This window comes from Dermacentor variabilis, chromosome 2, assembly GCF_050947875.1.
Source record: "Dermacentor variabilis isolate Ectoservices chromosome 2, ASM5094787v1, whole genome shotgun sequence".
NCBI lineage: Eukaryota > Metazoa > Arthropoda > Arachnida > Ixodida > Ixodidae > Dermacentor > Dermacentor variabilis.
In genome coordinates, this window is record NC_134569.1 from 145,064,348 (window position 1) to 145,081,743 (window position 17,396).

General features: G+C 45.3%; 1 protein-coding gene across 1 annotated transcript; it reads right to left on the reverse strand.

Annotated features, from left to right (window-relative positions):
* Positions 1-251: 251 nt before the first annotated feature.
* On the reverse strand, positions 252-17,331 carry TH1 (negative elongation factor complex member TH1). The gene is made up of 5 exons (XM_075682196.1): positions 16,772-17,331; positions 14,961-15,185; positions 11,826-12,020; positions 9,008-9,658; positions 252-4,861 (listed from the first exon to the last, which is right to left on the reverse strand). Exons 1-5 carry the CDS (start codon positions 17,060-17,062, stop codon positions 4,442-4,444), a joined length of 1,782 nt encoding a protein of 593 aa, XP_075538311.1. The 5' UTR covers positions 17,063-17,331; the 3' UTR covers positions 252-4,441.
* Positions 17,332-17,396: the final 65 nt, after the last annotated feature.

Below are 17,396 nucleotides of genomic sequence, written 5' to 3' on the forward strand. Positions count from 1 at the left end.
CACCTAGCAGCCGCAACCACTCGGACAAACTGCAAAGGGCAGCTGAAAAGGGCTTTATCTTTCAGTTTCTGCATAACAGACTTGTTTTCTCACATATTCGAATAACAACCGGAAGTTATCATGTCTGCAGCTTGTGTATAAGTCATACTTTATGAATTTTCTGAATGCAACTCATGCTTGGCAGCAGAAAGCCATAGCCACTGTGCCATTGAGGTGGGTTACTAGTATTCAAACTGAGAGACAAATGGCAGTGTGTTTTATATGAAATTTTATTTACAATGACTACAATGACTTTTGAACAACAGCAATGTTTGGACTAACACTCGTGACAGATCTTGAATGGTGCCACTTGTATATACAAAAGGAAGAAAGAAAAGAATTGTGGTGTGATGCGATGGAAAAAACGTGTAGAATTGCTGTTCCACCAAAATTAAGACAAAATAGCTTGCTTTGCGAGTCAGCAATCTACACGACAAACCACTGTTGCCTACATCTGTGTAGCCCACATCCCATTGTTCGTGCGACAGAACACATTAGCTGGGAAACTATGAAACTTGAGCACAGTGCTAACTCTGGAAGCAGCACACAAGTGTACGTTGTGGTACCGAAAAAAAAAAAAAAACATGTAGAGAGAGAAAACAAATCCAGGTGCATAACAGAACCTTGGCTGCATGACATCGAAACATGAAGGTGCTCTAAACAGTGCCTTCTGAGTAAAACATATCTGAAACAACACCCGCATGACAATCTGGCTATACATCAGCTGCCTGTAAACAAGCATCAGCCTTTGTTAAAACATCCAAGTACATCAAAGGTTTAAAGTGTGCAACAACAGCAATGGTGCTTTGAATTCTTTCTTGCAGCGATCAAAAAGGTCTATCATGTACAGTGAAACCTCGATATCTCGAACACGCATATATCGAACACTTTCTATATCACCTGGAAAATCGCATGCACGTTTCATTTTTTATTTCGAATGGGGTCGGATGTAAAATGGATATGCCTAACTCCGCCACCCCAAACCACACGGGCTCCTTTGACAGATGATGAGCTTTCCCGCAACACCCTCGAAGATAGCAGTGGCACAATGGGCGTTCCCGCTGCTGCGATCGCGCCGGCCTGGCTAGTTTGACAACGTCAACGACGCACTGCGTTTGCCGCACTGACTGACTCCACCCCGGTGCTCGCGAGGACTGGTGTTTGGCATCCACAAAGGCGCGCGACAGCGCGGGCTCACTCTAGATGCCTTGGAAGATGCCACTTTAAACATTGTTATTGACAGTGTTCCAAAATGCTTTGATTGACGGACTGGGAGATTGCAGCAGAAGTAGTGGCCAAACGAATACGCTGCCGAGGTTGATCCCGCAAGCGCTGGTGTTGCCCCGCTCCCGACTTCAACTGAGGCTGTAGTTGCTTTGGCCCTTCTATGCTGCTACTGCGGCGCAATAGCCGGCCATTCGTTTGTGGATCGTTTAGACAATGTTGAAGAGAACACTGTGTTTAAGCATGCGGCTGCCAATAAGAAGCAGGCTACACTGCTGCAGTACCTTCAATCAAATAAATGAATACTTTGTGTGAAGCTTCAAGTGCGTATTACCTGCGCCACCATTGGGGTCCAATCGGGTATCGTTGTTCAGAGCGCGCGTTTGGCCGAGGCCGCCCTGACTTCATGCGGCTGACGAAGTCGGCGCTGCCTAGGCTAATCATGTGCGGCACAATCGACTGCGTGCTCATGGCGGACGAAGTCGGCGTGGCCTAGGCCAATGGCGCGCGGCGCAACCGAACGTGCGCTCTGAACAACGATCTCCGATCACGCCCTTGGTTCATTGATTGATTTGCAGAAGATTTTACGTGTTTTTAGGTGATTTTATATATCAAATTCTGGCTATATCGAAGTATTTCGCGATCACCATGCTGTTCGATATATCGAGGGTTCACTGTACTTCATCAAGCCCGCTTCATAACGTATGTACATTTCAAGCTCTAGGTGCCATTCATCAGGTTAAAATGTAGGCCCTGACAAATCTTACAAACATTGGGCTAGCTGTTTGAGGACATCTAGGTCTCTTGCAAACTGAAGTAACCAACATAAATCACAGTCAATGGTGCCAGTAAATAGCAGGTGAAAACGATGAATTTCCTTTCATGAAAATAACTCAAGTATGTGCCAGATGTTTAAACTAAGGGTTCAGAAATCCTTGACCCTTTAATGATAAGGCATAAAAAATACCAGAAGAAAATTTTTGTTTTTCATTGAAATGTGCGAAACACACAGAGTAAAGACATTCAACGAAAAGATACATTTTGCGGAAACTTTTTCAGTAATAGGTTTGATGCCTGTAGACTTTGCCCCAAACCACCTATGGATCCATGTGGAAGTTGCACATATAGTTCTCTAGTTCTCTTGGGATGTGAAACAGAGGTGTACATGGCATTTCTTCTGCTATACTTGCATGATATCACTGTAGCCGGGGATTTTGTATCGGACTATCTCCTCTGACTGTGCTTTCAAAAGAAGGCTTCACGCACCAAAATTCTTCTTCCTCATCCTATGTTCCCACTCTAAGCTTACCAATGATGCTTGCTGCTTATCATTCAGTTTTACAGCCAGATACACCATAATCAAAACCAAAACTGGGCAAGAAAAAAAATATTTTTTTTGCTTGTTTCTTGCACGCAACACTCTTCCATGAAAGGTTAGAGATAGCCAAGTTGAGATATTTGAGTTATCTTAATGAGATGGCCATAATCAGAGCGGAAAACAATGTAAGATGCCTCAACTTTCCCAACTGAGCCACTGATTAACAAAATCGCAATAGTGGACTTTTTTTAAAATTTATTCTTTATTTACACATACTGCTAGCCTCAGTTTGAGGCTGTGGCAGGAGCCATGGAAATAAGAATGGCTATGGTGTCTTTCACAATGTAAAACTTCCAGGCTGCCTGTTCTCTTCCCATCCTTGTACACTTCAGGGCAGGATGCCTACAGAGTAGCCCATAATAGTTTTCAGACTCTGAAGACAATAATTCTACTAATTGCTGCAGTGTAATCATGGATGTCTGACATGCCAAACCAAGACCGAACACATCAAGAGCACAGCTACCATGCAGTGATGTGTGTTGTGCCACTGCTAGTAGACTAGTATCTTGCGCTGTTGCAAAGCATGCTTTTCCTTGTCAGGCAAATTATGCTCACTTGGTATACAAGCCTGGAAACATTCAGAAGAGCATTACCTTGTTCTCATCATGCAAGCACCTCAGATGCTCCTACAGACTGCATACCTACGCTAAATAAAAGGTTAACCAAAGATCTTGTTAATGAGCACCTCAAATGGGTAAATTGATGCATAATTAACAGTTGTCACTGTAATTAGGCACATAACACAAACGCCTTCACAGATTTATGCAAATCAGAGTAGTTCGTACATCAAAGACAGCAAGCCTGTATAAGGGAGTTCTCACGCCTTTCGGAAGTCCTAGAGGTCTGATTTGGCATTGACTCAAACCTATCTGAGACTTTCAAGTGCATCACTATATCTGGTGCAATTCTTTCACTATACTAAAGTCTTTTCAAACGCTACACTATATCCAAGCATCTATACTTTCTGCAATACGTGACGCCAGCGTCTGGAAGCACGTCCCGATGCCCTGGTTATACAGTCGCTTCGGATCAGCATTGCTGGCTGTTCTTAGTGACAGTTCATCATCAATGTCGGCATCTGGCTGTATGTTGTCACCGATGCCCTGGTCATATGGCCACTATGGTTTCATGCTACACTGCATTTTCCAATACAGGCTGCAATACTGGCTGTTTTCAGGCTCACATTCAATGCCGGCCATGCTTGCACACAAAAACTGTCGCGGAACTTCCTTAACAGCTCCGCTTTAAAAGCTCACTCGAATATATAGACTCGTTTATCTTTAAGGACTTTCAGATGCCTTAGTTGAAACACCAGCTAAAGACGAACATGTATATACATAAACCTGATGAAAAGATGGGGAAACGGGGAACTCGACTAAAAAAAACGGTGTCTCCATTCCTTTACAGGGGAACAGTCCCTTCCCTACTGTGCAACACTGCCTGTGTCGCAGTCATCACAGAAAAAGGCAGCAGGACAGAGACAGCTTACTGCCACTGAATATATGCACACTCTTTTAAAAGTGCAATGTTGGCTCTCTGGCAAAGTATCACTGCCCTAAACATGGCACCAAGACATTCTATCAATGTCAGCACTAGGCGTGAGGATGTTGGTGAGTGCATGGAAAATAATTTCCGATAGTACAGACTGGCTACATGCGCAAAAACCTCATGAACTGTGCTCACAACTGAGATTCCAACAACGTCCTGGGTGCCACGTTCTCTGCAGCGACACATTGCAGGAAAGCCACCATGCCATCTCTGAAGGGGAAGTGAAATACATGCACAAAAGAACAGCACTGCTCAGCTCATGACAATGTAGTTTGCCTTGCAATGCACCACAAACTCGGAGACTGCGTCTCCCTCACCGCTGCCGCCTCCTCCACCAGAGGCGCCGCTGCTTTCTGTGGTCGCGGCCGCACCGCGCAGGCCGCCCGTGATCTCCTCGCTCTCCGCCAGGGGCAGGAACAGCTGGACGAACTCGGGCGTGTACGGGGGTGCGATGACATCCAGCACCTCGGTGACAAAGTAACGGATGAGAGACACGTCCGTGTCCTGCCGCTCCCAGCAGGCCCGGACGTAACTGACGACTGGCACGACGCACCCACGACTCAGCAGGTGCACCATGCGGTCTAAGAGCATCTTGCGTCGCTCCAGCTGAACCAGCACGTCGAGCTCCTCGTGCGGTGGGGATTCAAAGAGTCGCACCAGAAGGTCGAGCACCTGCAAGTGTAAGGCGATGGCCACCAGCAGGTTGACACAATGGCTTGCGGATGAATTTGCTTGATTACAAATAAAAATATGCAAACAGGCTTTTTCTCCACACTACTTAGGCACAAGCCAACCTTGTTGTGAAATGTTGTTGGCAGAAAATGGAGAAAGGTGAAATCTGTGTGCTGGATGTACAACACGTGCAGCTGTGTTAATTTCCTGCCTTCTAGTTGCAACTCTGCCAGTCGGGGCATTTACATGAATGCAATGAAAGTACGCCGAGTTGGCTTGTTGGGATGAAACCTGCTGGTCATGCTTTCATTCAATAATAGCCAGTTGTGCTTAAGGTCAGACTGAGTCAACCTGCCTGCACATGGTAGGGTGAGTTGGTTTGGCCTGCCTGGGAAAGTGCGCAGGAATGCTGTTGGTTCCTGTTGGCAATATGTGTACAGAAAATTGAAAATTATGGCTAAACTGGGGGCAATATTCTCGATCACTTTTGGCGAGAGCGTTACACTTCACAAAAGTCACTTGAGAATTCATGATCAGCAGTCAGCCTCTAGAATTGGTGCAGGAGTACGTTTATCTAGACCAATTACTCGCAGAGGACCCTGATCATGAGAAGGAAACTTACGGAGGAGAAAAATGGGTTGGAGGGCATAGGGCAAGCATTACCAAATTATGAGCAGGAGCTTACCACTACTGTTGAAAAAAAAGTGCACAATCATTGCATTCTACCAGTACTTACGCATGGGGCAGAAACTTGGAAGTTAACAAAGAAGTTTGAGCACAAACTAACCCTTTCCCTACAGTGGGGAAAATGGCCATTTTTTGTAGGTTACACTAGATTTTTTTTTGATAAAGGAACTGTGGCACTCAAAATTTTATGCAGTATATGAAAGCAAAGTAGAATGAATCTACTTTTCAGGCATAGAACTTTATTAATCAGACTTATAAAAAAATTGGCAGTGGCTTAGCTCGGCTATGCCAGGATATATGTAGCGAAAGCTAAGGGATAGCATGGTTAGCCTTGGTTATTAATCTTGATTGTAAGTCCAGGTTAGTCTGGTTGTCTAGCTATGTTACGCCGTTTAGCCAGTCGTTCGGTGTGCTGTTCGTCTGTTTCCTGGTCAATTCGTTTCCTCTTCATCTTGTTCTGATGTTGATTCCAGGCCTTCTCCTGCTTATCAGAATTATTGCCATCCATACTGTCGCCTCAACTGTGGTCATGGCGCACGCAAGCTTTCCTTTTCAATCCTCCAAAATGTTATCAGGCATGCGACGCAGCTGGCAAAGCGAGCGGAGGTGAGCGCAACGACGAGGAACGCGGTGTGACGAGGAACGTGGTGTGGCATCATGTACCTCCTCGGAGCATGGCCACGGCGAAATCGCAAGTTCGTGGCCAGTAATGCTTTCGCTTTAAAATATAAATTGCCAAACACAAGACTATGCAATGAAATTGAACAAAGCCATAAAGTTACGTTTGATGTCAAAAAAAAAAAAAAAGAAATGCCATTTTTTTTTTATATATATGAAATGTTTTGATAATTAATAGCCACAAAGATCTGCAAATCTGTTTCTGCAAAGAAATCAAACATTTTCTCTGAAAAAAACTTGCGCTACAAAACTTTATTTGGAAGACCTGCAGCTGGGCATGCCATGCAGCAAGGAAGTTCCTCGATGTGAAACATAGGGAAATGTTGCAAGTCTTGCAGTAATCTCTTGTTTTCTGCTGCGTTTGCTGTCATAACATTTCTTGCAGTTTCGGTATGTCTCCATTTTAGCTGGCTGGTGTTGAATGGCTTCAGTTGGTGGAGGGGTACAAACTAGCAGTGTATCCTCAAGCTCTGAGTTGATTTCTGTCGTGATCACTCACAGAATCAGTCAGATGAAAATGCAGCATCTTCTCACCAGCTGTTGCTTGAGCCATTCATAAAATCAGCCACAGATGCAGAATTATCACAAGATTTGCGATGTTTCGGAGCGTGCATGCCACTTCTGGAGGCAGCTGTTTTCGCTTTCAACTCCGATAAGCGAGTGTGTGCGCCTCTTCAGAGCCGATTAAAAATTTGCTGCTAAGTGGAAAAAAAAAAAAAGAAAATTCTATAAGAAACGAAAGTTTACTTCTCTTACCATACGTCAGATGCCGCAGTGTGTCCTTGAATGGCGTGGAAGGCTTCGAAAGCAGCATTTGAAACCATTGTTAGAGGGCTAACTATGCCCAATGGGCGCAGTAGGCAAAGAGTTAAGGATTGCAAAACGAGAGATGGAACGAGAGAGGAGTACGTTTATCTAGGCCAATTACTCGCAGAGGACCCTGATCATGAGAAGGAAACTTACGGAGCAGAAAAATGGGTTGGAGGGCATAGGGCAAGCATTACTAAATTATGAGCAGGAGCTTACCACTACTGTTGAAAAAAAAAGTGCACAATCATTGCATTCTACCAGTACTTACGCATGGGGCAGAAACTTGGAAGTTAACAAAGAAGTTTGAGCACAAACTAACCCTTTCCCTACAGTGGGGAAAATGACCATTTTTTGTAGGTTACACTAGATTTAGGTGTAATGTTAGGTGTAACATGAAGAGAAAAAAATAGAGCTGGACCATGTAATAGGCCATGTAATGCATAGGGCAGATAACCGGTGGTCCATTAAGCCACAGAATGGGTGCCAAGGGAAGAGAAGCGTAGTCGAAGATGCAGAAAGTTATGTAGGGGGATGAAATTAGAAAATTTGCAGGTACAACACATGATGGCCAAGTGATGCTGTGACAGCTTTGTTATAAGTAGAGAAGCGCATAGGCAGAATAGTTGATGGCAGAAATGCAAGCAAGGCTAAGCCTCTCTCCATGAATTGCCTGCACTACTGCTCCCCCCTCTCTTTTTACTAGACAAGGGTAACTACCACACAGACCTAACAGTACAGAACAATTGAACTAAATTTTTGTCTAATTCTCAGTTGACAATGTATACTTCTTTTATATATATATATATTTTGCTGATTTCTAATGGTTTCCATACATTGGAAACAGGCCACTAAACTAGCAAGGCTTTCTCTGGCTGGGAAACTAGACAAAACTGGTGTGAAAAACCAACACTCTATACCTCAACATAGAGTGCAGTCGACGACCAATAATGTGGGCTCGACGGAAACAGGTAAAACAGCCAAATTATCGAAAGCCCGAAACAGTGGATTTGCCCCAAAATAGGAGACTTTATTTCACAAATGGCCAAAAGAGGTGTGCCATATTCTCGAATCGTCATTTTCAAAGATTTCGTGTGACTATTCGTGACCTTCAATTTCGTGTGACTATATTGCAAGGCACGTTGGCGTCTACAAGCCACACCATTCTTGGCCAAGCATGCTATCTTATCACAGTGTGGAAATGCTGCCACCTACTCATGTGTCCAGTGCTAGTCATGTGAACTATTACAAAAATGAAAGTTTGTTTCGAAAGTGTTCGCCCAAGAATATGTCAGAAGTTTGTTAACACATGTTGCTGCGACCTCATACGCTTGCTTTTGGCCTAGAAATTTCATGGCCACAATTTTCTAGCAGTGCCTCTTATGTTATTCCTTTTTCAAGCTTTTTGCGCTTCGTCGGTGATCGGAGCGATGCTCCGCACACGTTATCAGCAGCATCAGCCGGCCATGAGCAATGGATGATAAGAGTGGCATAGAATTGAGCGAAAAAAAGGAACTACAAAATCGTGGCCTCTACTTTAACCATTGTCATGCTGTTGCTGCATAGAGACATAAGTACAATCAATGCATGCACCAAACCCCCATTGGCGACAGCTAGATCGACTAGGCCTCGCTAGTTTCGGTTTCATGGAGTGCCCGTGGCATCTATTCTCCGTTTCATACATCAGGTGCAATGCTGTGAAAGCTACGCAAGAAGTCCGGTCACCAAAATGTATCACTCCGCGCGTTTCCGTCTACGCTTCGCTGCGCGCTAGCAGCGTTTGCTCGCACGAGCATGCACATGAGCATTCTAACATGCTGCACGGTGTCAAAAATTTCAGTCGTCCTTATACATTAAGTTTACGGGGCTAGCGGAAGTGCTGTGGGGCTGTCCGAATAATCAAGCATGTCCGAATAATCGGTCGTTGACTGTATTACGCAAGCAGTACGTTACGTCGAGGAGGAGAGGCCTCACCTTCTGGTGCAAGGTGGTATGGCAGACGACCACCTCGTCGAGCAATGCCAGGTGCAGCGGCGTGTGCTCGGTGCTCAGCTTGAAGTAGGACGAATCGGACACGGTGTGCTCCACCCAGTGCACCACTCCCAGCGCCACCACGGGGTAGCGCATTGCCTGGAACAGTGGCCCCAGCTCGGGCACCAGCTCTGATGAGCCACGGCGCTCCTGGCACAGCATGTGCACTTTCTCCACTGCCTGCTGCGTGGCACGCAGCTCGTCCCGGTTCAGGGACTTGCGCACTCCCTTGCGACGCGTCTCGTACACGCTTCCCGCATAGGCGAGCAGGTACACGTACTTCGGCCGATGCTCTGGGTTGAGCCGTGAGCCTGGCCGGAACAGCGCATCCAGTAGCAGGTCCAAGAAGTGCGGCTCGCGCAGCAGCTCGACGGGTGGCGGGTCGGGTGCCTGGTACATCTTGTGCAGCACTGTCACATCAGCCGGGTTCAGTGCGTCACGTGACAGCATGGCCGACAAGGCCTGGCAGGCCCGCGGGTAGGCTGCGGCACCATTCAGTGCCATTGTGATAGGTGTTGGGTCGTGACCCGTGCGCTGTGCATACCGGCTGATCTCTTGCGCAAGCCTCTTCACGTTGGAACCACCACGGGGCTCCTGCGACCAGGTATAGTAAGGGGACAGAAACAGGGAGGGAAAATGTCAAGGGCTCAGGTGACAATTACAAAACTGTGCTCTCGGGTCGACCTTCCATAAGAGAATGTGCAATAGAAAAAGCTCGGAAAAAGAAAAAAAAAGGAAAAATGCGAGTTTAATTTCAGCTATGCTTTCCTTGGCTTCATTGTCTGTTGGTTTTATAGTATACAGTTGTTATTAGTAAGAAATCTAGCAAGAAATCATGCTCACTCGCTTCTCCAAATTCTTCTTATTGGCTTATTGGCTAGTTGCTTGCTACTAAGATCACTGCGATGAATGAAGTGCACGAGACTGAGGTTAGTAATGAAGCAGTGAATAAGAAAAAGAAGTGAATAACCAAGACTGCATGTGCGGACGCACGTGCACCTCTTTCAGAAAAGGTTATGATGATGAAGAGCTCCAAGCAAACGATCACGTGGTGCAAGAAACAAATACAGAAGGAAAGGAGCCAACAATGGAAGTCCTCGAAGCTCCGGCCAACGAATTGGAAAAACACACGAAGTTCCAAAGAACCAGTTGTCGAAAAACATGAAGCTATGAGGAGGACAAAAATGCGAAGTGCACTGTAGAACGCAGGTGGGATCCCAGAAAGTGGCGCAGGAAGACGGTTGGCCACTGGACCGGGAGCTGAAAAAGCTATCGAATTCCACACTCGAGCCATCAGGGCTTTACCCAACCGGGGCAATCTGTCAACCTGTTCCTTCGCTTTGCGACTTCACCAGGCCACGGAATGCTGCCCCGGGAAATGTGGATGCCTGCACCTGTAGGCATAACATGAGCGGTTGAGCTATGGGCCTGAGCTTGCATGCAGCCGCCTGGCCAGGACGTCCCAGCCTCCAGTTGCTTCATCCTCGAGGTTTCCACTGTGACACATGCATCTCCTCAGCTGGCTGGACTCTACATCAAGCCATCCATCACCAACTTGTCGCTGAGCCTCATCACTGGTTTAGTGAGATCCTTGCTGCTTACCTCATCACCTTGCCCACCTATCATTCAACGATGAAATATTCTTGGTTAGACCGAGCCACAGGCTTTGCAGTGCTTTGTTTCGTGCTGTTTGGTATTCTAACACTCTGTTAATGTCTTTTTGACACACATCGTGCTGTTAACTGCTTTAGGTGTCTGTTAGCTACTTATAGTTTCTTGTGCGCACTAAATGTCTTGTGTGCCAGTGCTAACAAAATGATTTTGTCCTTCGTTAGGTACTGTGAGATCATGCATCAGTGACCCACAGCAATAACTAAATAAGAACCTGCATCAAAATCACTTACTACATGATGTCTGCGGTTGAAAGAATGTTTTATATCCAAAGTGGCAGTTTTGAGTAGTAATGGCTAACACTCCCAAAGCTAGGCTTAATATATGTACACAAATACCCAAGAAAAATGGAGAGAGGTACAACTGCTGCCATAGTTCAGTTGGTAAAGTGTTACGCATGTCAGGTGGATGCTGTTGGTTCAGCTCCTACCAGTGGCAAATTGTCTTTGCTACGACATTCATCTCCGTTGTCATCATTGTTTCTATATTTCAGTTAATTTTAACATACCTGCCAACATAAGAACATCAAAATTTGTAAAATCCAGCAGACACAATGCTGAGAAGGTAGTGTGGCGGACGGCATGCACTTTCTTGAATAGCTTGTCCTAAGCACACAGCAATTGAGGGACACATGTGCACTTTAATACAGATGACTTATGTTTAGACACAGCACACATGCAGCAACAAACTTGGTACAGCAAATACTGACTTTTCCAGCAAATTTGGTGTCGCTGATTTAGCCTGCTTCAGGAACTTTTCTGCAAACTTACTCAAGGTTTGTACCCTTCTTGCATCCCTTCAACTCTAGAAGACTTGTAAACGAAGGTTCAGAGACCGACGAGTGAAATTTTTTTGCGAACAGAATTTATCTTTCATAAAACATGATGCAACAATCGTATATTCGTATAGCGAACCTAAATTCCTGAACTTTAGGGAAAATTAGGGATAGTCGGCAAGTATGCAATCAATTAACACAGAAACGTCAATTATGAACAAGAAATAGGGCCCCCTCAAAGCACTCTTTTTGCTCACTGCACGAGGCACCCTCTTCTGCGCCCTGCAACATTTGCACCAGGGAAGCTGCACCCACCTGTGCGAGCGTGTGCAGCACGGACTGGCTGTACAGATAGGTGTGCTCGCCATGGCAAACCATGCGTGTCAGCTCGGTCAGATTTTGGCTCATGCGCTCCTCGCCACCCTCGAGGAAGTTGTCTGTGGCCGCTCGAAGCACACGCGAGAACACCTCCAGCTGTTGTGATGCTGTTGAGATGGATGTGATTTCAGCCTGCACAGAGACCGCGGAGATGCTTGTCAAAAAGAAGAATACAAGTGAACAAACGTGTAGGGTTGTCGATACTTAGGGGAGAAACTTGATAGGTGTACAAGCAGATACAATTTTACCACTTCTTTTGCTTTTAAGAGAGCGAAAGAGAAAAAAAGGTGGCTTACAAAATCTGGCTGGCTGGTAATAAATGATGAAAGATTAATCTTCAGGTCTTCAAATCATGGGTAAGTTGCTGTGGGTGCTTACATATTTATCATGTGCTTTCCTTAGCAGTGGATAACCCTGGATGTGCACAAAGAATGTGACCCCAGTGCTCATTTTCACAATACCATAAAAACATTATCTCTGGTTTATTTACGCCATTTAATGCTCAAATGGTACACAGAAAAAACATTTCACAGCCTAGTGTAGTGGTGAATATTCACAATCAATCCAGAATAGAATAATCACCGCTATTTCCAAACCTGGCATTTAAATATTTTGAACTTACCCAGATCAGTGGATGAGCGCTGACAGATGATGTCAAGAAAGTGAGAAAAAAAAAAAATTCCAGGTGTCACCAATCCAGTTAAATAACTGGTGACACCAGTTTAAATGCCTGGTATACAACACCAGCAGGTTTCATTTTCTACCAGGCAAACGAATTATGTAGTTATATTACATGCATTAACATACAAAATACACTACTGCAAAGTGTGCTTGATATACAAGATCTAAGTGTGATAATGCGCCAGTGGTAAAAACAAAATAACTATTTGCCAGGATGTCAACACAGGTCGAAATTTACTGGGGATCAGCACTGCAAAAGGCTTGGAGAGTTCTTAAAAACAGTGCAGCTGATATAAACAGTTTCTTTTTTCTTTAAACACATTGTTTGTGTTGGCGGACATTAGAAACTGTATGACAATTACCAATTACATCTGATTAGTTACCTAGTAAGCACACACTAGCCTATTAATTTTGGTAAGGGCAGATGTTTCAACAAGTTCCAGAATATCCACCCTGACACTTGAAGTGAAATGCACTGGCGTTCTGTTAATAATTTTCCCACCATGCCTTTCTTGCCTACGACAAGTTAAAACCTTCTGGAACACGAATGCATATTTCATGGCAGGCACTGAGGATAAATCTTTCAAAATTGTTTCTAGTCACAGGATTTCCACTAGTAACTGAGCATGCTTCAAGCAGTTAGTGGTTTTAATTGCCCAATAGCAACATGAGCACTCAAGTTACCTCGTCACAAACCTCTCTAAGAGAGAGGCGGAAAAAAAAAAATGAAAACAACAGGAAGCTGGCTGTGTAATCGAAAAGACTAACTTTGATCAAAAGCAAATGCGCTCATTGTTTTACATACCACACACACCACACACACACACAAACACACAAAGACGACTCTTTCATGCTCATATTTTGAACAGAGGTGGAATTTGGCGGTGTGTATTGTTTTGTGTTGCAGTCAAAACAGATATAAGAAATTATCAGATAATCCTATACATGAGCTGAAGTACCTAAGTCTGAAATTCTTCTCACCGATATCAGGTTGTAATAAATACGTCCTTATAGCAAATATCAAATATAACAAACATATCTTGGTGTTGGACTTTGTTAAAAGAGGTTCCATCCAGAATGAATCAGAGGTGCCTTTAATTTGTGACAATGTTGGACTAGCAAAACCACTTCCGTTCTAAAGAACAGTGAAGCCATCTGTCACTAAAAGCATAGAATTGCCCCTGCATTTTGTCTTCTCTGCGGAAGGAGTTTTACATTTTCTTTACACTGTGAAAATTACTTTACAGTTCAGGCATCACTAAAGATGACTGCATACTTGCTATTTATTGAGACTGAAATAGGCAAGTACTGCATGCAAAGAGTGCATTAAAATCAAATGCACTGCCAAATGCCCTGTCAGTGTGAGGTTCAAGAGAAACAAAGCCAGTGGTTTAACTGGAAAAGTCATTTACACTGGCCTTCCTTATCAGTGAAGCATTCGGTATGCGCATTCGCCTGTGGTGTTGCTGCTCAGCTGTGTGACAGGCAAGACTAGTAATACGGTCACTATAGTGTGCTTTATGCCTTCTGTTATCTCACCGATTTGTTTCACCATTTATACACTGGCGGACTGATTCTCTTATATGCACAACACTGCAATTGCCCTTCTTGGCTGGGTAAAATGAACAAGACAAAAAAAATATATATCTGGCCAGCCAACATTTTCACTACCACGATGGCTTTTTCGCTGTCTCCAGTAAAGAGGAAGAGGGTTTCACATTGGAATTTTGACAAGCGCTTCAGAACACATTGGCCGAAGGTATTGAAATCAAGCAGCGCAAGAAGAGAGCACAAATGTGTAAACACACCCACACATTAACGAATACATGTATGCACGACATCAACTCAGACAGAAGATGGGCTGTTGATCCTGTCCTTCCTTGTTCGTGGCAACATGGTACAACAAAACTATCACTTTCCCTCCAATTGCTTCTACTACGCGCTGTCTTGCTTTGTCTAAACAATGGTCTTCTTACAGAGAGCAAGTAAATTAGCATATTTGTTCCGTTGTTTCCTAATGTTACATTCAACTGGTCGCTTTTGAGTGCTCTCACTATGTGGTTTACATTTGGCTGGTTGACATCGAGTTTCTAAACTTATTTGGCAGGTTCGTTCCGAGCGCCGTGCTTTAGCTCACAGCACTCGGAGGCATTCTCACCTTCGAGGTGGGAGCACGACCAAGATCAAACAGAATATTCTCGTCACGTGGCTCCTTCAATTGCTTTGGGAGTAGCGGAACGTTTGGCTGTGGCAGACTTTCTGTGGCTCTGACCTTAAAAGGGTTGCAAACCGAGTTGGAGCACAGTAGCAACCACTCAAGTGTACCATTCCTGTAAATGTGAAACTTAACCCTGTACTTTTTTTTTTAAATCTGTGGGATCATGCCCCTACCTGAAATCCAGCGTCGGAGATGAGCTTGATTGTGAAGTTGAGCATGAGGCAGTCGGGGTACTCCTCGGCCAGCTTGTAAATGAGCGAGCGCCACGTGGGGTGTTCAATCATCTCCGTCAGCCAGGCAGGCGTTTCACCCTCATCGTTGAAGATGGAGTCCGCCTTCTTGGGGTCAAAGTGCTTCAGGATCATCTGCTTCAGGTGGTCCTCCACCAGGCCCTGAACCTGTATCAGGAAGGGTAAAAAGTGAGATGGTGTGAGCAGAAATGGACCTCACTACATCTCTGTATAAATTAAACTACACGCATAAATTAAAATTAGAAGAAAAAATTGGCAGTGGCTTAGCTTGGCTATGCCAGGATATATGTACCGAAAGCTATGGTTAGCCTTGGTTAATCTTGATTGCAAGTCCAGGTTAGTCTGGTTGTCTAGCTATGTTGCGGCGTTTAGCCAGTCGTTCAGCTCTCTGTTCGTCTGTTTCCTGGGCGATTCGTTTCCTCTTCATCTCGTTCGTTTCGATGTCCATTTCAGGCCTCCTCCTGCTTATCAGAATTGTCGCCGTCCATACTGCCGCCTCAACTGTGGTTGCGGCGCACGTGAGCTCTCCTTTCCAATCCTCTGACAGGTTATCAGGCATGCGAAGCAGCTGGTGAAGCAAGCGCAACGACAAGGGATGCGGTGTGATGTCATGTGCCTCCTCGGAGCACCGCCATGGCGAAATCGCAAGTTCGCGGCCACTAAAGCTTTCACTTTAAAAGCCAGTTTCAGCCAAAGGTGAAGCATTTAAAGTGATAGCAAGGTTTGGTGTTGCACTGAAGGGGTCCCGGAATGCTGGCGCGGTGAAGAGTGCTGCCAACAGCGTTGCAGGCATCGCATCTCATTGGTGTTTTAGATAAGAAAGCATTAGACTTAGTTTTAAGTTTACTATTGCAGACCAGTGTGCCACGATGTGGTATGCACACAGGTGCTCAGCAGGAATGCTAATGTGTGTGCGCACAACGCTAATGCCTGCAGAGGAAAGTAACAGTGGGTCCACTTGACTGTCGCTTTTGCAGCTAAACGCCCTGCACGTTGCTACCGTGACAGCACAACGGCAGCGCGAATGCGCCTCAGTCGTCTGTATAACTGCTATCGCAATAAAATGTCAGAACAGCTCTTACAAGTGATTACTTCAGTCTATGACGCACAGTCAGCGCACAACTGGTTTTCTAAGAATGCCGTAGTCGCAAAACCCCGTGTGAAAGTAAGGAGCGAGTATATAGCCATAAGGGCTGCGGGTGTGGAAACGCAAAGCGCGTTGTACTAGACCGTCGCATTTCAATTCGTGCCGCTGTTTCGATATACAACAAAACACCAATTCGTCAACAGCGAAATTAAGTTAACCGCTCCAGTATGCGGTACAGCAAGCAAGCGAGCCCGGATTCCTTGTTGGCGGCTCTGTGGTGAGAAACGAACAAGTAAACAGCTGAGCCAGTTGCGACCCGACTGGCCGCCAGTCATTTTTGACGGATTATACACGTTCGTGTTTAATTCCCTGAGTGCGATTGCGGAATGAATGATATGGGCACTGACAGGACAGTCGATGTCCGTCACAGGCCAGATGACGGTAATTAGTTCTAAACATTGTCGTAGAAGTCAAGTGACAAGAGCTCAAACGTCATCGCTGTCGCTTCTTCACGCTGGTAACATTGCGTCACTAGGAACGGGGTTGTTCGGTCAAAGTTCATGTCTATGCACAGAAACACAGCGTCCCACAAACGCAACAGGCTGAGCTTGGTCAACAACAACGCAGCTGGTGCGCTGAGTTTTACCTCGGTGATCTTCATCCCTGCCATGATGAGCCATTCGGCCAGGAGGTTAGCCGTCTGGGCGACCGCCTGGTAGTTTTCTAGCAGCAGGTCGACGACTTGCTCCGGGTTGCCCCCCGCCTGGAAGTAGCGCTTCAGCTGGACGAAGATGCCGGGCTCCATTATGAAGTCCAGGCTGCTGAACTTCTCGATGCATTCCTGTTGAATACCCTCGACAAGAGCCTCCTGATCTTCACCCAGAGGCGAATCGGCGTCGCCTTCCTCCCATGTCCTTTCTTCGTCGAATTCCTCCATCTTCTATGGGGACAGAGTACTCAGAGCTTCACTTTACAAACTCGACTTCAACCTGAGGCAACCTATCAAGCAAAACAAAAAGCTAACTCTAAACTGACTTGTATGGGATTGACAGTGGGCTTCCTTCAACAGTTATATCAACAGTACGGGCTTTCACGGTAGGTGTGATTTACATATTTATTCTTGCTTCAACAAGCAAAGCATTCAGAAGAAAGGCGCTTTAAAACATTCAACAAAATCCTGGTACTATGTAAATGTGTAGAAGCGTGTTTACAGCAGCTTTGACCATGGTGCTAATAGCATCAGGCAACAGTGTGAGGAAGATTACGCGCTC